The sequence below is a fragment of the Trifolium pratense genome, linkage group LG7, assembly GCF_020283565.1.
Source record: "Trifolium pratense cultivar HEN17-A07 linkage group LG7, ARS_RC_1.1, whole genome shotgun sequence".
Taxonomy (NCBI): domain Eukaryota; kingdom Viridiplantae; phylum Streptophyta; class Magnoliopsida; order Fabales; family Fabaceae; genus Trifolium; species Trifolium pratense.
Genome location: NC_060065.1, coordinates 3,838,937 through 3,857,942, shown reverse-complemented (window position 1 = coordinate 3,857,942; position 19,006 = coordinate 3,838,937). Strand labels below are relative to the sequence as shown.

Sequence of the window (19,006 nt, the reverse complement as noted above, 5' to 3'; positions counted from 1 at the left end):
ATAAAATAGTAGTTGTTTCAATCCATTCTTAGTATCATTACAGGTACATTTTTTTTCCTTATCGCTTAACAAGGAGAGTTGAGCATGATGGTCCAGAAACAATGTTTCATGTTTTATGAAACACAACAATCAGTCATGCCCTTTTGTCCAACAAAAAGAAAAAACAACCATGCCCTAAGTAAAATTTCACTTTTAAGGTAAATAAGTAGGAATATTAGAGTTTTAACCCCGATTCCTGAATATTTCATGCAACCAACCGAGCATAGCTCACGGGGACTGAGTTAACTATTTTATATGCACTAAGAATATATTTGATTGGTTAGTATAAAACATTGAGAAAAAGGAAAATAAAACATTGAGAATCAGAAAACACTGACCCCAATTTTTTTTATATATCAACTGTGCCTAAAATTAATGTGAAAAGAAAAAAATAAGCAACGATCTAAATGAGGCTTATGTAATCAAAATAAAGTCAAACGGGATTATTTTATTAAAAAAAATAATAAGTAAACGGGTTTTAAAGATCCCTTGTCACGTCCTCAAAAGAAATTCCCCTGAATAATACTAAGAATCTCAACTATGGATAAAATAAAATAAAATGAAGCTCAACTATGTTGCCTTTCTGTTAATTAATAAATAAATATGCGTAACTAGCTGAGTACTAAATGTGACTCTGAATATTGAAACCAAGAAGAAAGATCAATCTCTTCCTCTTTCACTCTGCTATTCCTTGCAAAGCAAGTTATTGTGTATTGTAATTCACTACTCATGTATGGCAATGGGTGATATGAAAATAAGATCCATTTTATGGATGTTATTGTTGTTTGGTTGTTTTGTGATTGTATCTGCTGAAAGAAGGCTTGTGAAATTACAATTGCCAAGTTTTAACGTTACTACTACTACTACTACTACTACTCAGAAGAATGAACACAGTTTTCTCACACAAGCTGTCAATTTCTTATGGCTATCAGATGGATCTGGTTATCAACACGTGTGGCCGGTAACCTTCACAATTTTGTACATGTTGTATTTTAATTTTTGTTTTGTCTTGAACTTAAATTTAAATCCAAAGAAAAAATTTGAGTTTTCTTTACATGTTTAGTATTCTCCTAAACATTACTACTAAAGTGTTTTATTTTTTTTAGGCCTTTAAGGCTTCTAAAAAATGTAGTGTACTTTTTTATGCCTAAAGCAATGACTTAAGTTACCTTATCTTACTTGTTTTTGGTTACTTATTATATATGCAGAAAATGGAATTTGGGTGGCAAATAGTTTTGGGTAGTTTTATTGGTTTTTGTGGAGCTGCGTTTGGAAGTGTTGGTGGTATTGGTGGTGGTGGCATATTTGTTTCTATGATTAGTCTCGTTATTGGATTTGATCCTAAATCATCAACGGCTATCTCCAAATGTAAGACATGTGTTAAACAAATGGCTAGTGATTACTCAAATCACATACCTCTTTTGACATACATGATATTTTAGATAAATAAAAAGAATATTTCCTCAAACAAATTATAAACATAAACTAAAATTAAAATGAGGTTTGATCCCGCACAACTGCGATCAGGAGGGGGTTGGAACAACTTGGTGTCAGAACTAACCCCCGAACCAGATTATGTTGTAGTGATATAAGTTTTAAATGCAGCTTAAAAACTACTAAATTACTAGTGTATGTTAAAGTTAAAACATTTGCAGCTTCTTACTAGTTTTTATGGGGAGTTCTGTTTATGTTTTCAGGCATGGTGATGGGTGTATCTGTGGCAACAGCTTACTACAACCTTAAAATGAAACATCCTACCTTAAATATGCCAATCATTGACTATGACTTGGCACTTCTAATTCAACCTATGCTCATGCTTGGAATCAGCATTGGAGTGATCTGCAACGTTATATTTCCTAATTGGCTTGTCACTATATTGCTTATTGTTCTTTTCTTAGGTAACCATTAATAATTCAACTGTCTTTTTAAGTTAGCCATTCTAGTTTTTTTTGTTGCTCCTCTCAATTTTTTTCTTTTCTGCAGGCATATCAACTAAAGCATTCTTTAGAGGGGTTGAGACATGGAATAAGGAAACCATAATGAAAAAGGTATTTTTTATTTATTTTTCTCATGTAGAATAAATAATGTTTTCACTTCATATTGAAAACTATAGTGTCCTTAAATTTTAGCTCAACCGGCAGAAATGTCGAAATTGCTGGGTCGGACGCCATGACTGGTGTTTTTTCTTCTAATTGTACCCTACTATTAATATTTTGTGCATCACTCCCAAATTATAATTTTCCACTTTGCACAATTATTATGGAACTAATGAACACTACAATTTTTTACTACTGTCTGAACCTGTCTTCATTCATTCATTCATTCTAGGAGGCTGCCAGGAGAGAAGAATCACTTGGTGAGTTCAGAAACCATTCATTAAATGAAGTTTTCCTTGACCATTTTTTCTGATGTTATAGTGTATACAATTTTCTTTTGGTTAGGTTCTGGAGCTGAAACAGAATACAAACCTCTTCCAACTGGACCAAATGGTGCCACTGAAAAAGAGGTACGTACACAAAGCCATTATGGTTAGGAGGGTTGATTTTTGTAAAATTGGAGGAAGTAAAGGATTATTATTAATTAAAGTGATGTTAATGTGCATTTTACGATTGTCTATGAGGGATTTCGACTCTGTCTTTTACGATTATAAGGTGAAACTATTATCACTGAAGTAATACCTCGAATGCATAATAATATATTATTATTGTTAAAGAAGTCCCACGGCTGAATGTGTGTTTATAAGTAAGAGGTCATCCTCACTTTACAAGCCGGTTTTGTAGGGTTGAGTTATGCCCAACTCTCAATTCTAAGATGGTATCAGAGCCTCTCCACGATCAGCTGGGCCGCCTGCTATCAAGTTTCTGATTAGGCCATCCACCATTTATATCCGCGCACCAAGCCCAATAGTGTTGGGCGCGAGGGGGTGTGTTAAATAAGTCTCACATCGGCTGAATGTGTGTTTATAAGTAAGAGGCAATCCTCACTAGTTTATCAGCCGTTTTTATAGAATTGAGTTAGATCAAACTCTAAATTCTAAGAGTTATACATATAATAATATGTTAATTTGTAGGTGACTATAATTGAAAATGTGGACTGGAAGAAGTTTGGACTTCTAGCATTTGTTTGGGTTTCATTCATTGCAATACAGATTGCCAAGGTTTGCTCTTACATATATAACAATTTAATTTAATACTATTACTAGTACATAATCTTAATAGTTTATAATATGCAATTCATCCGAGACCAACAATATCTCCTTTTGATAGCAAAACTACACATCTACATGTTCAACAGCATATTGGGTACTGAACTTATTACAGGTAGTAATTCAGCCTATTATCACTCAACTTTTGTGAATTTATATTTGAATATCTGTTATAAGTTACAAAAATATCCGAATTTTGTTTACATGATGTTATATATGTAGATTCCAATCTCAGTTGGGGTAACTGCATATGAGGCAACTGCATTATCTACAGGGAAAACAACATTAGCTTCCATAGGTGATCAAGGGAAAGAATATACAGTTATCCAACTATTCATCTATTCTGCTATTGCCTTGTTGGCCGGCATACTCGGTGGATTGTTGGGCCTAGGAGGCGGATTCATGTTGGCTCCACTTTTTCTCGAGATGGAAGTCCCTCCTCAAGTACGTTTCAAATTGTCGTATTATAAATTTTGTTTCTCTTATCCTGATCATCAAACAATTTATTAGCGTGATTTGCAATTGGATTAAATATCGTGCGCGCAGGTATCAAGTGCCACGACCACATTCATCATGACATTCTCCGCATCTATGTGTGTTGTGGAATACTACATGTTGAAACGATTTCCGATTCCTTATGGTTCGTGTTTACGAGAATTGTAGCTTACTTTTGCTCTCTATTGTGATGAATTGCTTCTAATTAACCAATGTGTTTGTTGAAATGTGACATGCAGCTCTTTACTTCCTTCTGGTGTCTTTTATAGCTGCTTTGGTTGGACAACATTTTCTGAGCAAAATACTCAAACTATTTGGGAGAGCATCTATCATCATCTTTATTCTTGCTAGCATAATATTTATCAGTGCAATCTTGGTATATCAATTTTCCTTTTGGTTGGTCAATTATATATACTTATCTCAAAACTTACTTGAGGCAGCATATGCATTATGATATATGGTTATGAATTCTTAGAGGTTTTGATTGATTTTGTTAGGTGGAGTTGGCATTTCAAATATGGTGAACAAGATTGTGAATCATGAATATATGGGATTTGAGAATATCTGCAAGTACGGGTCATAGGACATTTGTGAAGATTATTTTCTTGTGGTTACATTATGTATGTGTATATTTTTTTATTGTCAAGAGCTAAGGTGGCAAAGATAGATTATTTCATTTCCTGTTTGAATGTGTGTATATTTTTTTATTATCAAGTCATGGATTGATTTTGTAAGAGTCCCAAACTTAGATAATGGTATGAATTGAGCTTGAGGCTTGAATCCTTCTCTTTTTATGATTAAAAGAAGAATTCAAGCTTTTTATTTAAAGATTGAGCTTGAGGCTTGAATCCTTCTCCGAAAAATTGATTTCGTTCAAAACTTAACTCAAGTTCGAGGCGAACATTTTTTTTAGCTCGAGTTCGACTCTTTAAAGTTCATGAACAATTGTAACTCATATAGAAATAAAGATATCTCAAACATAAAAAACTTTTAACTACGAACTCCAATATATCTAAGACAACTCATAAAACAAAAAAGTTTGATTCTAGCTTAAGATCATCTCATTTGGTTCATAAACCAAGTTAAAGAAGTTAATTATCGAGTTTCAAATTACATTCAAATTGTCTCAGTTCATTGTCAGTCTTAGTGCATGTTCCTAAAAGAAGGACTCCGGTAATCTAGAGTTTGACCGTGAGGTAAGTAAAGTCTAGCCAATAGTTGTTTCCACCAGAAAACTTTGATTCTCCTGAACGATTCGTCTAGGGATGGCAACGGGCGCCCACGGGTGCGGGTTTGACAATTACCAAACCCACACCCGAAATCATCACCCAAACCCAAACCCAAACCCAAACCCAAAGGTTGTTCGGGTGGCAAAACAACACCCACGCCCACACCCATTGGGTTCGGGTTTTTTCACCCAAATCCAAACCCGCAGCACATTTAAAAATAATTTGCAAATTTAAGAAATTAAATTCCAACATAGATTTTTTGAATTAAATTACAACTAAAATTAAGGTCTTTCAAGAAAATTCAAACATAGACTTTCAAGAAATTACAACATAGACTTTCAAGAAATTAAATTACAACTAAAATTTAAGGTCTTTTAAGGAAATTGAGGGAGACTATGGGGGTAATTAGATAATTATAAAATATTTCGGGTGGGTGTATGGGTTTCGGGTGTGAGTTTGACTGATACCAAACCCACACCCATATTATCGGGTGTCACCCGAACCCAAATCCAGTCAAATCGGGTTTCACCCGTTGACTTGGGTTATGGTTCGGGTGGGTCTCTCGGGTTTGGGTTTTTTTGTCATCCCTAGATTCGTCGTAGTAAAAAAACTAATTTTTTAAAAATGTAATAATGTAAAAAGTTGCCAAGAAAATAAGGTATTTATAAAAAGATCCCAAAGCAATAAAGCGTGTTTGACATTCGAAAAAAGACGAAACAGAAAGTTGCGCGTTGATTATGTTTTATGCAGCGATTCGGATATCAATTCCCCAAATTGGAATTCAACGCCCAAACTCACAACCCTAACTTCTGCGTCTGTGTGCGTCAAACCTAAGCAATCTCAATGGTTTTCTACTTCAAAGCTCGCCCTGAAGCTGGCGATTACACCATCTTCATGGGTCTTGACAAGTTCGAGAACGAGGAACTCATCAAATATGGTTTTATCGAAGATATCTGGTAAACCCTAATTTCTTCTCCTATTCGCTAATTTCATCAATTTCGTCTTCGTTTTCACAAATTCTATGCATCTTCAATCAACAAATACGTGTATGACCTTAGTCTGCTTGCTTTATCATTTCAAGATTCAAAATTATTCATTTCTTGGAAAATCGTTTAGAAATCAGGATATTGGGATTTGAATTGTTAATATGGTTATTCTTTTGTTGCTCATAGTTAAGTTTATCAAGAATTGTTAACGAGGATAATACAAGCCACCTGAAATAAATTTATTAATCTCATTGTTGTTTAAAACTGTTTGAATTATATTCTAATTAGGTTTTATGCTTGTTATATAGCTGGATTATTGTTAGTATTATTTATGTTGTTGTTATTTTGCTTTTTGGGAGTTTCTTTAATTAATGATTAAATCTGGTTTTTGTAGGTTCCATGTTGATAAGATGTCTTCAGCCCATGTTTATGTCAGGCTGCACAGAGGTCAGACTATTGATGACATGAGTGAAGGGTTATTGGAAGACTGTGCTCAACTTGTCAAAGCAAATTCAATTCAGGGTAAAATATCATGATTAATTATTCCATTTGTTTATCAGTTTAGTTGATGTAAGAGCCAAATTTATGTATCCTTTCAAGTGTAGATGCAGTGCTTCACCTTGCTCTCATTGAAGTTTTCTCAGAAAGACTAAGATTGTTTGGATAAACTTTTTCACTAGACATAACTTAACAATTTTTTCAACAATTGATTCTTGAATAAGTTGAAATTAGCTTTTCTATCATAATTCGTTTAAAAAGCCTTCTCAGTTAACTTTTAGCTAAACACTTTTTAAGCTTATAACAAAATTTTCTTAGGTGAAGATCTATAAATTCATTTTAGTTTAGAAGTTGTTATAAACTAGAAGCTAATTCAAACTAGGCCTAGGCCCTAGTTCTCATACTAGGTTTCAATATACATAAATCTAATTATTAGCACTTTACTACTATATGCATTTCCTTCCAAATCTTAAGTTTGTGCTGTTAGTGATTATCCTTTTTTTTATCCATGGCAGGGAATAAAGTAAACAACGTTGACGTTGTTTACACTCCCTGGTCCAATTTAAAGAAAACTGCTTCGATGGACGTTGGTCAAGTTGGTTTTCACAGCTCAAAAATGGTGTGTTTTTGCACTTGAACCATTTGCCATTTCGTTTTCCAGTTTTTTGTGCCTTGCCCTTTTCTGCAGTGGGTTCGTGGATGGATGAATGATTGAGCTTCCATCTTTAGACTATCATTATCTGGTTTTTGTGTGTTTCAGGTGCGAACAGTGAGAGTTGAGAAGAAGATAAATGAGATTGTTAACAGGCTAAACAAGACGAAGGTGGAAAGAAAACCTGATTTGAAAGGTAAGTTTGCCTTGCCTTTATAGTTTCTTTTTAATATTTAATATTTATGATCAAAATTTTATGGGCTAGGAGGCAACTGTGTACTAATGTACAATGTGCTTCCCAATTTGATTTGACTCATCTGATTTTGATATGTACATGGACATGTGTGCTGCAGCTGAGCGAGAAGCAGTGAATGCAGCTGAAAGAGCTGAGAGAAAACATCAACTGAGAGAAAAAGTGAGCATTTCTTCTTTCTTTCAAATTCATGAATAATCAAAGTATTTAAGTACCACAAATTATGCAGAACAGATCAAACTTTACTAGTATAATTTAAGCTCCATTTACTTTGCGAAAATAGTTTTTGTTTTTATTTTTTAACTTGTTGGTAATGAGTAGATGTGATACTTTTAAAATGAACAATGTGATGGATAGAAGATGAAATGCTAGTTGTTAGTAAAAAAAAAAAAAGATGAAATGCTAGTTTTTTTTTTTTTTTAAAATAATGAAAACATTTTTTTTTTACTTTTTCATTGTTTCCAAAAAATGCCTAGGCCAGTGATTTTTACATTAGATTACCTAGGCCAGTAATTATTTTAGAGGGGTTTTATACAAAGCAAAAACTACTGTTTTTGTTTATATTCCTACATATAATTTTTTACGATTCCAGGTTTGTTTTGTATGCTGGTTATTCCCAAAAGCTGAAACAAATGAATAGAAATTACTAGAAAGTGATTAATTTGAAGCGAGTTTTATATCAGTGGATGTGTTTAAACAATTTTACAAATCATAGTCATACTCATAACACATTGTACAAACTCTGTTACTAGAGCTTGGCCAATGGTTGCGCTTCAAAACGAATTGGTGAATGATTGTTTGTATTTTTACTGCAGTCTTTTTAACTGCCATGTTGCATTCTCTTCAGGGGAATAATTGTCTAAAATATAATTTATCTTTTCCTCTGTCCTAGTGCAATGCTAGAGTTTTTTGAGTCACTTTGCATCTTGTTGTCCTTTAATGTTATGTTTGTGAACTTTGTTAAGAATTCGAGGATCCAGCCTAAGGTTCATGGTGTCTTCTTTGCCTGCTAAATATGAAACATCTTCTTTGTGGTGTAACATCTTAGTGTCTTCTTGATCTAGTTCAATTGTTTTTTTTAAAACAATTGCTAGAAGAAAATCACATGTTTGTGTTCAGAAGCTTCTTTTTAACTGCCATGTTGCATTCTCTTCAGGGGCATAGTTGTCTAAAATAGTCTAAAATATAATTTACATTTTCCTCTGTCCTAATACACTGCTTGAGTTCTTTGAGACACTTTGCATCTTGTTGTCCTTTAGGATGTTATGTTTGTGAACTTCAAAAAAGAATTTGAGGATCCAGCCTAAGGTTCATAGTGTCTTCTTTTGCCTACTAAATGAAATATCTTCTTTGTTGTGTAACATCTTAGTGTCTTCTTGATCTAGTTCAATTGTTAGAATCAAACCACTTGTTTTTGTGTGCAGAAACGCCGTGAGGAAATGGAAAGACTCGAAAAGGAGAAACAATCAGAGCTTAGGAGCTACAAGGGTTTGATGGTTGCAGAAAAAATGACATCCAACAAAGATATTGCATCAGGAAGCAAATCATTCCAGGAAGTGGAGGAGGATTTCATGTAAGATTGATTATTGGCTTATAGACAGATGAGTGGTGGTCATCCTGCTGCCGTGATTAAATAACCCAACTGGAATCTGAAACTGTACATTGTCTTGGTTAAGGAAACCAAGTGGTGTGTACCCAAATGTGATTTAGGGATAAAGAAAAGAAAGAATAGGGAAGGTTGAATGCAATGATTGGTGTTTCGTACCTTGTGACGATGGTTTTTACTTTATTGTTCTCACAGTCGAGTCAAAAACTGATGTTTCTTGCTATAATTTCACAAGTCTTTGTTAGGCTTGTCGGGTTTTAAATTGTTTATTGGAAATTGTGAACTGTGCGAGAAATTATTAGGGCATTTTGTAGTATTCATGGTACTGGCAGAGAAGCTTTTTTATTTTTGATATCACGAGACTAATGGTGGAATAAAATAGGGAGAGGCCTTGTGGTGTAAGATTAGAAACCTAACTACCTAAGCGTACATTCACTGCATTATTTGCTGCTATGCTCTGTATGCGCTAACAGCGTGAAGGTATTTTGTTGGTTTGCACATATCATCAGGAAGTTGAAAAACCACTCTTGATGATGTTACAAGCCAGACATGATGATGATGGCAATTGTTAGGGACGTGTTTACACTTCAAAGATCAAACGTGATCCTATTTACTACACTAGTATGGTTTTACGGTTTTGAATCTTAGTGAGGTTTCTTATAATATTTTTTCATATGAAGGTAGGTAAGTAGCAATCGAAATTAGTAATTTTTTTTTTACCAATCGGTAGTTAATAGTTGGTTCAGTGGTGATTGATGCTGAACTTGGTAGGGAGGACCACGGTTCGATCCCCCGCAACTGCGATCGGAAGGAGGCTGGAACCATTTGATGTCAGAATTGTTCCCTGAATCAGATTAAACTGGTAGCGAAAAAAAAAAAATTAGTAATTTTTTTTTTGGTACGAGAGAGAAATATAGTAGCAAGATTCTCCCCTTGTTGACAGAACAATTCTCAAATGAATAGATTACGAGTTAAGGCAAATGCTAACAAGGGCACTTTTTAAAACTATTCATTCTAGATTCAGAAACGAAATGACCCCTCCCCTCGGAATTCTTTCGGGTTGTGAGGCACATTAGAATTCAAATGGAAGACCTTAAATAGTAAGTGTTTTTATACAATTTTTATGTGAATGCGTAAAGTCAACGCATAAGAAATTGTAGTGTCTAATTTTTTGAATAAAAAATTTCTTTAAATAAAATGTTTAAAGAGTGTCTGAGGAGCATTCGTTAGCAACACTCATAAGTTACTTTTTTTTGTTGAGAAAAGTACATTGTGGGTGCTAGTTTCCTTTGAAATTATATGAAGATTCGATAATTCCTCTGAAATTATATGAAGATTCAATAAAAGAAACACTAATTATGGGAGCAATGTGCTACTTGGCGGAATACATTTCCATGTGGCGGAAAACATCTAATTAGGTTCAAGGACGAGCAACACCTAAAATATCAGCTAATAATAAACTGACTTAGTTGACGAGGATGGTTATGTCGAATCGCCGGAGACATTTGAGGTAACATTTTTTTTTTCAAACCAAATTGCAATAGTGCGATCCTATATATAAAATTATTTGAGCCATGTATTGCATCTAATGGTTGTAGTAGGTTTTTTTTTATTAAAATTGGGGTTTAATTTATATCTAAGGATTTATTGATAAATGTGTTTCCTTTTTTTACATCCATTGATAATCTTTTTACTATAGATACTATAGATATAGATAGATGATCTATTGTCAATCTTAGTCAATTAATCGAGTTATTAGTTGCATTAAATAAATTAAATATGGTGCCGTTAATTGAATTCAAATCCTGATTTTTATGTTCGATTGAAACCTTTTTAAAAAAAAACGCTTTTATTATTAGGAATTTCTTATCTTGATAGTGATTTTTTCTTTAAAATATTTTTCTTTGACGGAAAAAAATATATTGTTTTTTTTTTTTTTACAATGGAAAAAATATATTGTTATTTAACAAATTTTTACACATTGCACGTTTAATTTTATCTTGAGCAAAAAAAAGATGATGCAGTTGTATATATTGTTTCCGGGTAAAATTTGAAAATAAAACAGGAAATAATTAGCTAATTAGCAGGAAAAAGAAGTTTAGTAATTAATGTAATTTAACACATGCATTGACAAAAAAAAAGAGAAAGAAAAAGTAGAGATCAATATTTATCAATAAAATACCAAATATTAGTTGGTTCAATGGTGATTAGCGCTAGACTTGGTAGAGAAGACCACGGTTCGATCTCCACAACTGCATTTGGGATGAGACTGGAACCACTTGATGTCAAAACTCGCCCCGAACTTAGGACTACTAGGGCCCCTTCCCCTAGGAACCAGAGATGAAAAAAAAACAAAAAAAGTTTTAAAAAAAAAGTTGGAGTATATTCCAAAAAGAAAAGTAGATCTACCTAGAAAAAAATTGAAATTTATTATTTCAAATAAAAAAATGTCCGTTGTAGTTTTGAAAAATATGAAAACCAATGTGTAGAATGTGAACCTTCACTCCAACGTTTCTAATCATGACCGTCCATTTTTCAAAGATTTAAAAATACTCAGTCAATAATATTGTTTGTGGCTTTTCGTCAAAAACAGAAAAGTGAGAAAAAAATTGTGAAAAAAAAAAGAAGAAGCAATTATTTGTATTGATGAGTCCGCCTCTTTATTTTTGAATATAGAGAGAGCCGTTTCCGTAACCCAGACACACTCTCTCAATTCAAAAATAAATCTCTTCTTCTTCAAAATCTTCGAAATCTCTGTTGCTGTGAACTTTTAGATCTTTCTTCAATATCTTTCCGTTTGGATCTGCATTTTTACACACTTTCAATTTTCGATAATAGCATCATTTCTCAAAGCTCAATCTCGTAAGTAAATGCTCGCATTTTAATGATCTCTTCAACATTTCTATGTTTATGTTTATTCGCCGATCTGATATTCCTGTTTTCTTAATTCCGATCCTGTTTTCTACAAATTTAAATGTCCCTTGAATTCTCAGTTTTCAAATTACTTTAATTTGAATGTGAATTCCTTAGCTTTTTATTTTTACTTTTGATTTTGAAAAAGGATCAAGTTTACATTTCCCTATTTTTTTGAAAATTAACTGTTGTTTGAATTGAAGAAACTAAAATTAATGTGAGTGATTAATTAATTTTGAAATTTGAATTCAATTTATGTTGATTTGTTTGTTTTTTTTGCAGGAATTTTGGGTTGAAATTTCATAAGTGTAGATTAGGGATTAGAATGATTTGGAGGACAAACTGCGAAGATAATTGCAGTCTAGTTTGAATTTAGGTTTACTATGGGAAGTGAGAGGAAACTTCCTGCTTCATCCGATACTGTACACAAAATTAGGCCGTTACATGGGTAATTCTCTTAAAATCATCTTTTCTTTTACTACATGTATTTGTTGATTTCATTTCCGATAAATAGCCCTTTTCGAAGTAATGTCAATATTGTTTCCCCTTAACAATTTAGATGTTTATGTTTGAAATTGTTATTTGCTTTCTTTTGGGAATGAAATGATTTATTCAAATTTTGGGAATGAAATTGTTTGAAATGCTTTCTTTTGAAATTGTTATTTCTAAAGATCTACCCTTTATCACAATTGACGCGGTAGATCTTTTAACTGATTAAGTGATTAGTTAAGAAAACACATTTTATAACTTTTTGAACTTTTAAATGAAAAAATGTTGACAGAACGTTGAACAGATGCATCTTCTACTAAGAACAGAAAACCAAGTTAATGTGATTATGAACATCCTAATATCTTTTTAAGATATAGTTGAAAAGAGGTCTGCTGAAGTGTGGTAACAATATATCAGATGATTTGGAGAACATGTGACACTTATATTTATATACCACATTACTGCTGATTTCATTTGTTCAACTAAACTCAAATACATGATGCACCATTCCCCTGTATCCACTTTAGCCTTCAAACATTCATCAAAGTCACTATACACGGTTAATCAATGTTGGTAACTTTGCTACTATAATGAGATTGAGAAGCCAACGAACAAAATTTGAACATTGTGAAAAATTTATATGGAAAAGGCAAAAGACATCAAATTTATGATGAATTTGATAGATTTTTTTGGGAAATGAGCAATCCATAATAAGTCATTATGTATAAGAAGCTGTGAAATGAGTTTTATCTTACAATAAAGTGTGTATTTGCAGTAGGACTACTGGCCCTACAAGGCGCTCCACTAAAGGACAATGGACGGCTGAGGAGGTGAGTTTTTATTACGTGCCTTTAGAAATTTTGACTTTACTTTTCTTTGAATTTCTTCAGATGTAAAAAAGTATTATATGATCAGTGAAATATATGAATTCTGTTTTTGTAGGATGAAGTTTTGAGGAAGGCTGTTGAGCATTTTCAAGGAAAGAATTGGAAAAAAATAGGTAATATTTTGGTCGCATGGAGTGCATGTGTTGCTCATCATAATTTAATTTAGCATGTAGTACACGTATAGCCAGTGTAGGTCTTTAGTGAGCATTGGTTGTGTCGGATGTTTCATTAAATTATGAATTTCTGTAATTGGACCTTTACAAACATATTTGAGGAGATTTAAAATGGGAAGAAGGACCTGTGTTTGTTGGGGAATCTATCTATGTCTTTGTTGTAAAGCCGATTTATAATTTTTTATATTCTTTACACCCATGCAATATTTTGTTTCTGACTTGTTATGATTGTCCAATGTGTTTGTAGCCGAGTCTTTCCCGGATAGAACAGATGTACAATGCCTGCATAGGTGGCAAAAAGTCTTAAATCCAGAACTTATCAAAGGTCCTTGGTCTAAAGAGGTAATATCTACTTATCAGTTTTCTTAACGAATCTACTTATCGTTTCTTGTCTGGGTCAATCATATACTTAACAATTTTGTGTTGGTTCTGATGTGATATTCTATTCTATCCATTTTCTGTTTATATCTGTTATTTACTTACCTATCAATCTGAATGCAAACAGGAAGATGAAGCAATTATTGATTTGGTAAACAAATATGGGCCTAAAAAGTGGTCTACTATAGCACAGCATTTACCCGGACGTATCGGTAAGCAATGTCGAGAAAGGTATGGTTACTGGATTTCTACTAATTAATGTATGTATGGTTAACATATTTCATAGCTGAAAACAATTAAACAAGAGTACAATGTATTTATTCTGACTCTTTTCCTTATTGCCCCATGTAATTTGGTGGGGTGGTAGTAGCGAATTCTCACTAATAATTATTTAATAATTATTAGGTGGCATAATCACCTTAATCCTTCTATAAACAAGGAAGCATGGACACAGGAAGAAGAGTTGGCTCTAATACATGCTCATAATATTTATGGGAATAGATGGGCAGAATTATCGAAGTTTTTGCCTGGAAGGTAAATACACATTAAATTCCTATTTTATTTAGATATGAGAGAAGGTTGAAAAGTGGCATGCAACCATGCTTAAACTTCATTATGTAGTCACAATTTCTTATATAAGTTGTAATTAGAGATCTGGATACCCTATAGTACTGGGGTATGGTAGAAAAAAAGATATACAAGGTAATATCACACCATCAGAACATGCTGGTTTTCCTCTTGAAGTTTGGATTCATTTTTTACTTCTTTTTATCCGTAAGCATTTACAGTTGTGATTTTTCTTGTGCTGCCGTGGAAACAGGACAGACAATGCTATAAAGAACCACTGGAATAGTTCTGTCAAAAAAAAATTGGACTCTTACTTGGCATCGGGCTTGCTTGCTCAGTTTCAAAATGTACCTCTTGTTGGAAATCTGCATCAACCTATTGCGTCATCCTCTGCTAGGTTGCAGTATAGTGTAGATGATAATGGTCCTGCGATGACTGAAGGTGAGGAAGTTTCACAGTGTAGCCAGGAATCAGCTAATGCTGGTCACTTTCCATCTGGCAGCGAGTTGAGTATTGTTGTTATACAAAATAGGGAGGAGTACAGATCAAATGAAGAATCTAATCAAGCATCATGTTCAGAGATATATTACATGTCTTTGGATGATATTACTCGCCAAGAATCATTTGAGCAGAAATATTCAAACGAACCTGGAAGCTCCTCTGCAAACGTGGATTGCCAATTTAATTTACATGCTTTGCCCAATATTTCCTCGCATGACATTGGGCAGGAACCATCACAGTTCCAAAATGATACTTTAGCTCGTAGTGAAAGTCATAACATGATAATTGTTCCATATGAATATCAGTCTTCATCTATGGACAATGATGCTAAAGGAGAACAAAATATGTCGATAACTGATGATGATTGTTGCAGATTCCTATTTTCAGAGGCAATGAGTGATGAATGCTTTTCCTCTGGAGGAGTAAATAACGTTGACTTGTCTGGACGCACTTCATCTCTTTGTCAGTCATCTTTACCATCTGGTGATAGGATGATGTATACTGCTGAAGCCAATCAGTTGGTAGGCTCTGAGGATCAAAAGTATGTCTCGAGAGAACATGATGGCTTGGTTTATGCCAATGATAATAATAGGATAGAAGATGTTGTAAAAGATGATAACTTAAAATTGGTCCCTGGAAATAGTTCTGGCTGTGGGTCAGATACTATGCAAACTTGCTATCCAACTGATGAAAAGCCAAATGTGCATCTCCAACAGGAGGAAACGGGAGGAACTTTATGTTATGAACCACCTCGTTTTCCAAGCTTGGATATACCTTTCCTGAGCTGTGATCTTGTACAATCCGGGGATATGCAGCAAGAGTTTAGTCCATTGGGTATCCGCCAGTTTATGATGTCTTCTATGAACTGTCTTACTCCTTTAAGATTGTGGGACTCACCTTCTCGCATTGATAGTCCAAATGCTTTGTTATCAAGTGCCGCTAAAACTTTCACTAGTACACCATCCATAATGAAGAAAAAGAAACGAAACAGAGACCTTTTAACTCCACTGTCAGATAGAAGAATGGAGAAAAAGCATGAGATTGACATGACATCAACTTTGATCACAAACTTTTCCCGTTTGGATGTCATGTTTGATGACAGTGAGACTCAAGGTATTGAAGATGATAAAGAAAATTGTGGACCAGCTTTTAAGGTGGGGGAGAAACGTAACTCTCAGGAGAAGATTGAGCAGCCTCCTCTTGATGCCGATTCTAAGATGAAGAATGATATTGATACTGCTGCTGAAATTGTAAGCACTACCTTTACTATTCGAGTAAACCACCATGGTCCTTGCCTTTGCAAGATGGTGTCAAGTTAGTCTCTAAGACTATTATAGTTGTAGATGCATGCTAACTTCTCACGGACCTCCAAAATGTTATTATTCTCTCGTAATTGGTTGCAGTCCAGAATTTGTAAGTATTAACTTATTATTTTTATTGGTCAGGTGCAACAGCCTTCTAGAGTTTTGGTTGAACGTGATATGAACGATCCCTCGCTGTATTCTCCCAATCAAATTGGTTTGAAATCCGACATAGTTCTAAGCTTAAGTGCGAGAAGTCATAAAAAACCAGTCTCAAGACTTAATTCTCCTTGTGTTCGATTAAAGGAGCACGAAAGACTCTCAGTTTCTGTTACTTGTGTACAATCCATCTGTTCATCATCAGGCCCAGGAGAGAATATGGACGATCAAACTGGAAACGATGATAGTTTTGAAACAAATTGCATGTAATATTCTTTAAGTTGATTATATTCTTTAATTGTTATGTACATTTTTTGAGTAACTTCTTGTTTGTTTTCAGTTTTGGCGGAACACCTTTTAGGAAAAGCTTTGAATCACCTTCAGCATGGAAATCCCCCTTGTTCATCAGCACTTTTATGTCCAGCCCCAGGATTGATACTGAAATTACAATTGAGGTACTGTATATTATGTTGAGTTGATTACTGTTGCTCTGAAGCATTAGAATTTTTCTTCTCATTTTAAAAAATGGGCATGTTTACAGGACTATGGATGTTTCTTTAGCCCGGGCGATAAAAGCTATGATGCACTCGGATGGTTGAAACAGATTGAAGAACACACTGCAGCTCAATATGCCAATGCTCTAGAAGTCTTGGAAAATGAACCTCCTATGGCATTAACAAAAGATCCATCTGGAAGCGACCAGGGAAATAACGATCCTCATAATCAACATGCGAACCATTATCCGTCAACTTCAAATGTTTTGGTAAAACTGGACTTATCAAGGCTTCTTTTCCTTTTTTTTTTTTTTTTTTACAAAATTTCAATATAGAAATATGATATGGTTTCTAATCCATCAAGTTAGTCCCTCGGTTATTTTTAAATAGGAAAAAAAGTGATAAGTCAAGGCCTAACTAGTTAGATTGAGAATAGTTTACTCCTTTTTTTCCCCCTAAATTTTTGTCTATTACATAGCTAATAGCATTAAGAGATTTATTTGTTTTGTTTCCACAGGTCGAGCGACGCATGCTTGACTTCAGCGAATGTGAAACTTCAGACAAGGATGACAAGGGAAAATCCTCAGCTATAAGCATTTCAAGTCCTTCTTCGTATTTGTTGAAGGGCTGTAGATAGATAGCTGCTTGTTATGGCTAATGCCTCAGCTGTATTGCTGTTTAAGTATAATTTATTTATACATATAAATTGCCTTTTATTTCTTAGATTACTATTACTTTGTTGTTTAGCTTATAAGTGACAAGACTTGAATTTGTAACTGTAACAACAAAAAAATTCTCTGGGTCTGTTGGGAATGTAGAAAGGGTCTGTTTGGTAATGTAGAAAAGAAAACTTAAAGAGGAAAGACAGCAAACGAGATGCTCTCTCGTTTGGTGCCAGATTGAAGTGAGAAAGGAAACAAAGAAATGGTGAGTGGAAAATATCATTTTGTTCTAAAGTAAGAACACATGCACATTATTTTGTCTTCTATTTATATATATGATGATATGATGTAATTGAATATTTATATACAGGAGTGATGAATATTTTTTTAATTTGTATTTGTAAACCTCAGATCACAAAACTTAAACAAGATTTAATTTTTGAAAATTTCAAAATATCGTTAAACTAAAAATCATTATGGATGAAACCTAAGAGGTTTCACCAAGATTTATTATAATTGTTCAATAAAAGTACTTAATAGGCACTCAATTTCTCTAATCCCATACCTCTTAAAAAAAATTAAATGGATCTCACAATAACTCTACATCATTATAAATGGATTCCTCAATAATATATAAGTACCAATGTTTATTCAAGAAACTATCGATTTGGTACTCAATTGTATTTGTTTCCAATGGGGGGTACCTTTTGGATTTGTCAAAAAGTTGGTGTAATTCTCACATCAAACATAAAGAGTAATATAATCAATTGGGTTGTTGTAGTATAGTGGTAAGTATTCCCGCCTGTCACGCGGGTGACCTGGGTTCGATCCCCGGCAACGGCGAATTTTTGATATTTTTATTTTTAGGTTTCTACATTGCAAGGTGGGGCAATTTACCTTTTATATACATTGGGTTACTGATTGGGGCAAGACAACAACAAACTTGGAAACCGGTGATAGACACATTGAAGAAAAGGTTGAACTCGTAGAAGAATAGATATATAAGCTTGGTTGGTATGGAGAAGTTGATTAACTCTGTGTTGGGAGAGAGACACTTTTTCAGGAGCTAAAAGCTAAAACAGTTAATTTTCCTATGAATTTTGTATGTGTTCTTAAGTGATTTTGTGTCTCCCTGTTCTCTGGATCGGGTTGCAACAAAAATATTTGGTGTTATATGGGAAAGCTATGCTCCGTCCGAAGTGATTATCCTTTCTTTACAATTGCTTCATCTTTGATTGCCATGCCAACAAGGATGAATTTATCACGTAGAATAGTGTTCTGTATAGCAGCGGAACCAGAACCACCATGCTCATTATGTTTTGAGCATTCAAAGACAGAGATACATCTATTCATGCATTGTCATTTATCCTGTTTGGTGCAAAGTATTTTTGTGGTTCGGAATCTCGACCAGGGATTTGACATCTTTGTTGCAAAATTTCATTGCTGGACATGGTAATCGAAAAGCCAAGAAAGGTGTGGTTTTGGTATGGCATTCGGTAATGTGGTCAATTTGGTTAGC

At 33.9% G+C, this 19,006-nt stretch overlaps 3 protein-coding genes across 4 annotated transcripts; all 3 read left to right on the top strand.

The window, feature by feature from the left end:
* The first annotated feature begins 648 nt into the window (after positions 1–648).
* LOC123898213 (sulfite exporter TauE/SafE family protein 3-like) lies at positions 649–4,475 on the top strand. 2 transcript variants are annotated; one of them, XM_045949113.1, is made up of 12 exons: positions 651–1,000; positions 1,248–1,407; positions 1,737–1,937; positions 2,023–2,087; positions 2,368–2,395; positions 2,481–2,545; positions 3,110–3,196; positions 3,306–3,359; positions 3,467–3,688; positions 3,791–3,884; positions 3,979–4,115; positions 4,237–4,475. In XM_045949113.1, the coding sequence occupies exons 1-12, from the start codon at positions 773–775 to the stop codon at positions 4,261–4,263; spliced, it is 1,368 nt and encodes a 455-aa protein (XP_045805069.1). In that variant the 5' UTR covers positions 651–772; the 3' UTR covers positions 4,264–4,475. The 2 variants fall into 2 exon arrangements, with proteins under 2 accessions (XP_045805070.1, XP_045805069.1); XM_045949114.1 differs by lacking the exon at positions 3,306–3,359 and having other exon boundaries at positions 649–1,000.
* A 1,183-nt stretch (positions 4,476–5,658) lies between these two features.
* LOC123897342 (coiled-coil domain-containing protein 25) lies at positions 5,659–9,315 on the top strand. The gene is made up of 6 exons (XM_045947943.1): positions 5,659–5,924; positions 6,349–6,476; positions 6,968–7,071; positions 7,213–7,300; positions 7,458–7,519; positions 8,782–9,315. The coding sequence occupies exons 1-6, from the start codon at positions 5,812–5,814 to the stop codon at positions 8,932–8,934; spliced, it is 648 nt and encodes a 215-aa protein (XP_045803899.1). The 5' UTR covers positions 5,659–5,811; the 3' UTR covers positions 8,935–9,315.
* A 2,243-nt stretch (positions 9,316–11,558) lies between these two features.
* LOC123897341 (transcription factor MYB3R-1-like) lies at positions 11,559–17,884 on the top strand. Its single transcript, XM_045947942.1, has 12 exons — positions 11,559–11,825; positions 12,159–12,324; positions 13,141–13,195; positions 13,308–13,365; positions 13,673–13,767; positions 13,931–14,034; positions 14,209–14,337; positions 14,624–16,121; positions 16,317–16,597; positions 16,672–16,786; positions 16,873–17,094; positions 17,343–17,884. Exons 2-12 carry the CDS (start codon positions 12,260–12,262, stop codon positions 17,460–17,462), a joined length of 2,742 nt encoding a protein of 913 aa, XP_045803898.1. The 5' UTR covers positions 11,559–11,825; positions 12,159–12,259; the 3' UTR covers positions 17,463–17,884.
* The last annotated feature ends 1,122 nt before the right edge of the window (positions 17,885–19,006 follow it).

Coding starts and splice junctions, on each gene's coding strand:
- LOC123898213 (XM_045949113.1), top strand. CDS start 773: ATGGCAATGGGTGATATGAAAATAAGATCCATTTTATGGATGTTATTG. Junction 2,088..2,367: donor AGGAAACCATAATGAAAAAG/GTATTTTTTATT, acceptor CATTCATTCTAG/GAGGCTGCCAGGAGAGAAGA. Junction 2,396..2,480: donor CAGGAGAGAAGAATCACTTG/GTGAGTTCAGAA, acceptor TCTTTTGGTTAG/GTTCTGGAGCTGAAACAGAA.
- LOC123897342 (XM_045947943.1), top strand. CDS start 5,812: ATGGTTTTCTACTTCAAAGCTCGCCCTGAAGCTGGCGATTACACCATC. Junction 6,477..6,967: donor CAAAGCAAATTCAATTCAGG/GTAAAATATCAT, acceptor TATCCATGGCAG/GGAATAAAGTAAACAACGTT. Junction 7,072..7,212: donor GTTTTCACAGCTCAAAAATG/GTGTGTTTTTGC, acceptor TGTGTGTTTCAG/GTGCGAACAGTGAGAGTTGA.
- LOC123897341 (XM_045947942.1), top strand. CDS start 12,260: ATGGGAAGTGAGAGGAAACTTCCTGCTTCATCCGATACTGTACACAAA. Junction 13,196..13,307: donor GACAATGGACGGCTGAGGAG/GTGAGTTTTTAT, acceptor CTGTTTTTGTAG/GATGAAGTTTTGAGGAAGGC. Junction 16,787..16,872: donor ATACTGAAATTACAATTGAG/GTACTGTATATT, acceptor GCATGTTTACAG/GACTATGGATGTTTCTTTAG.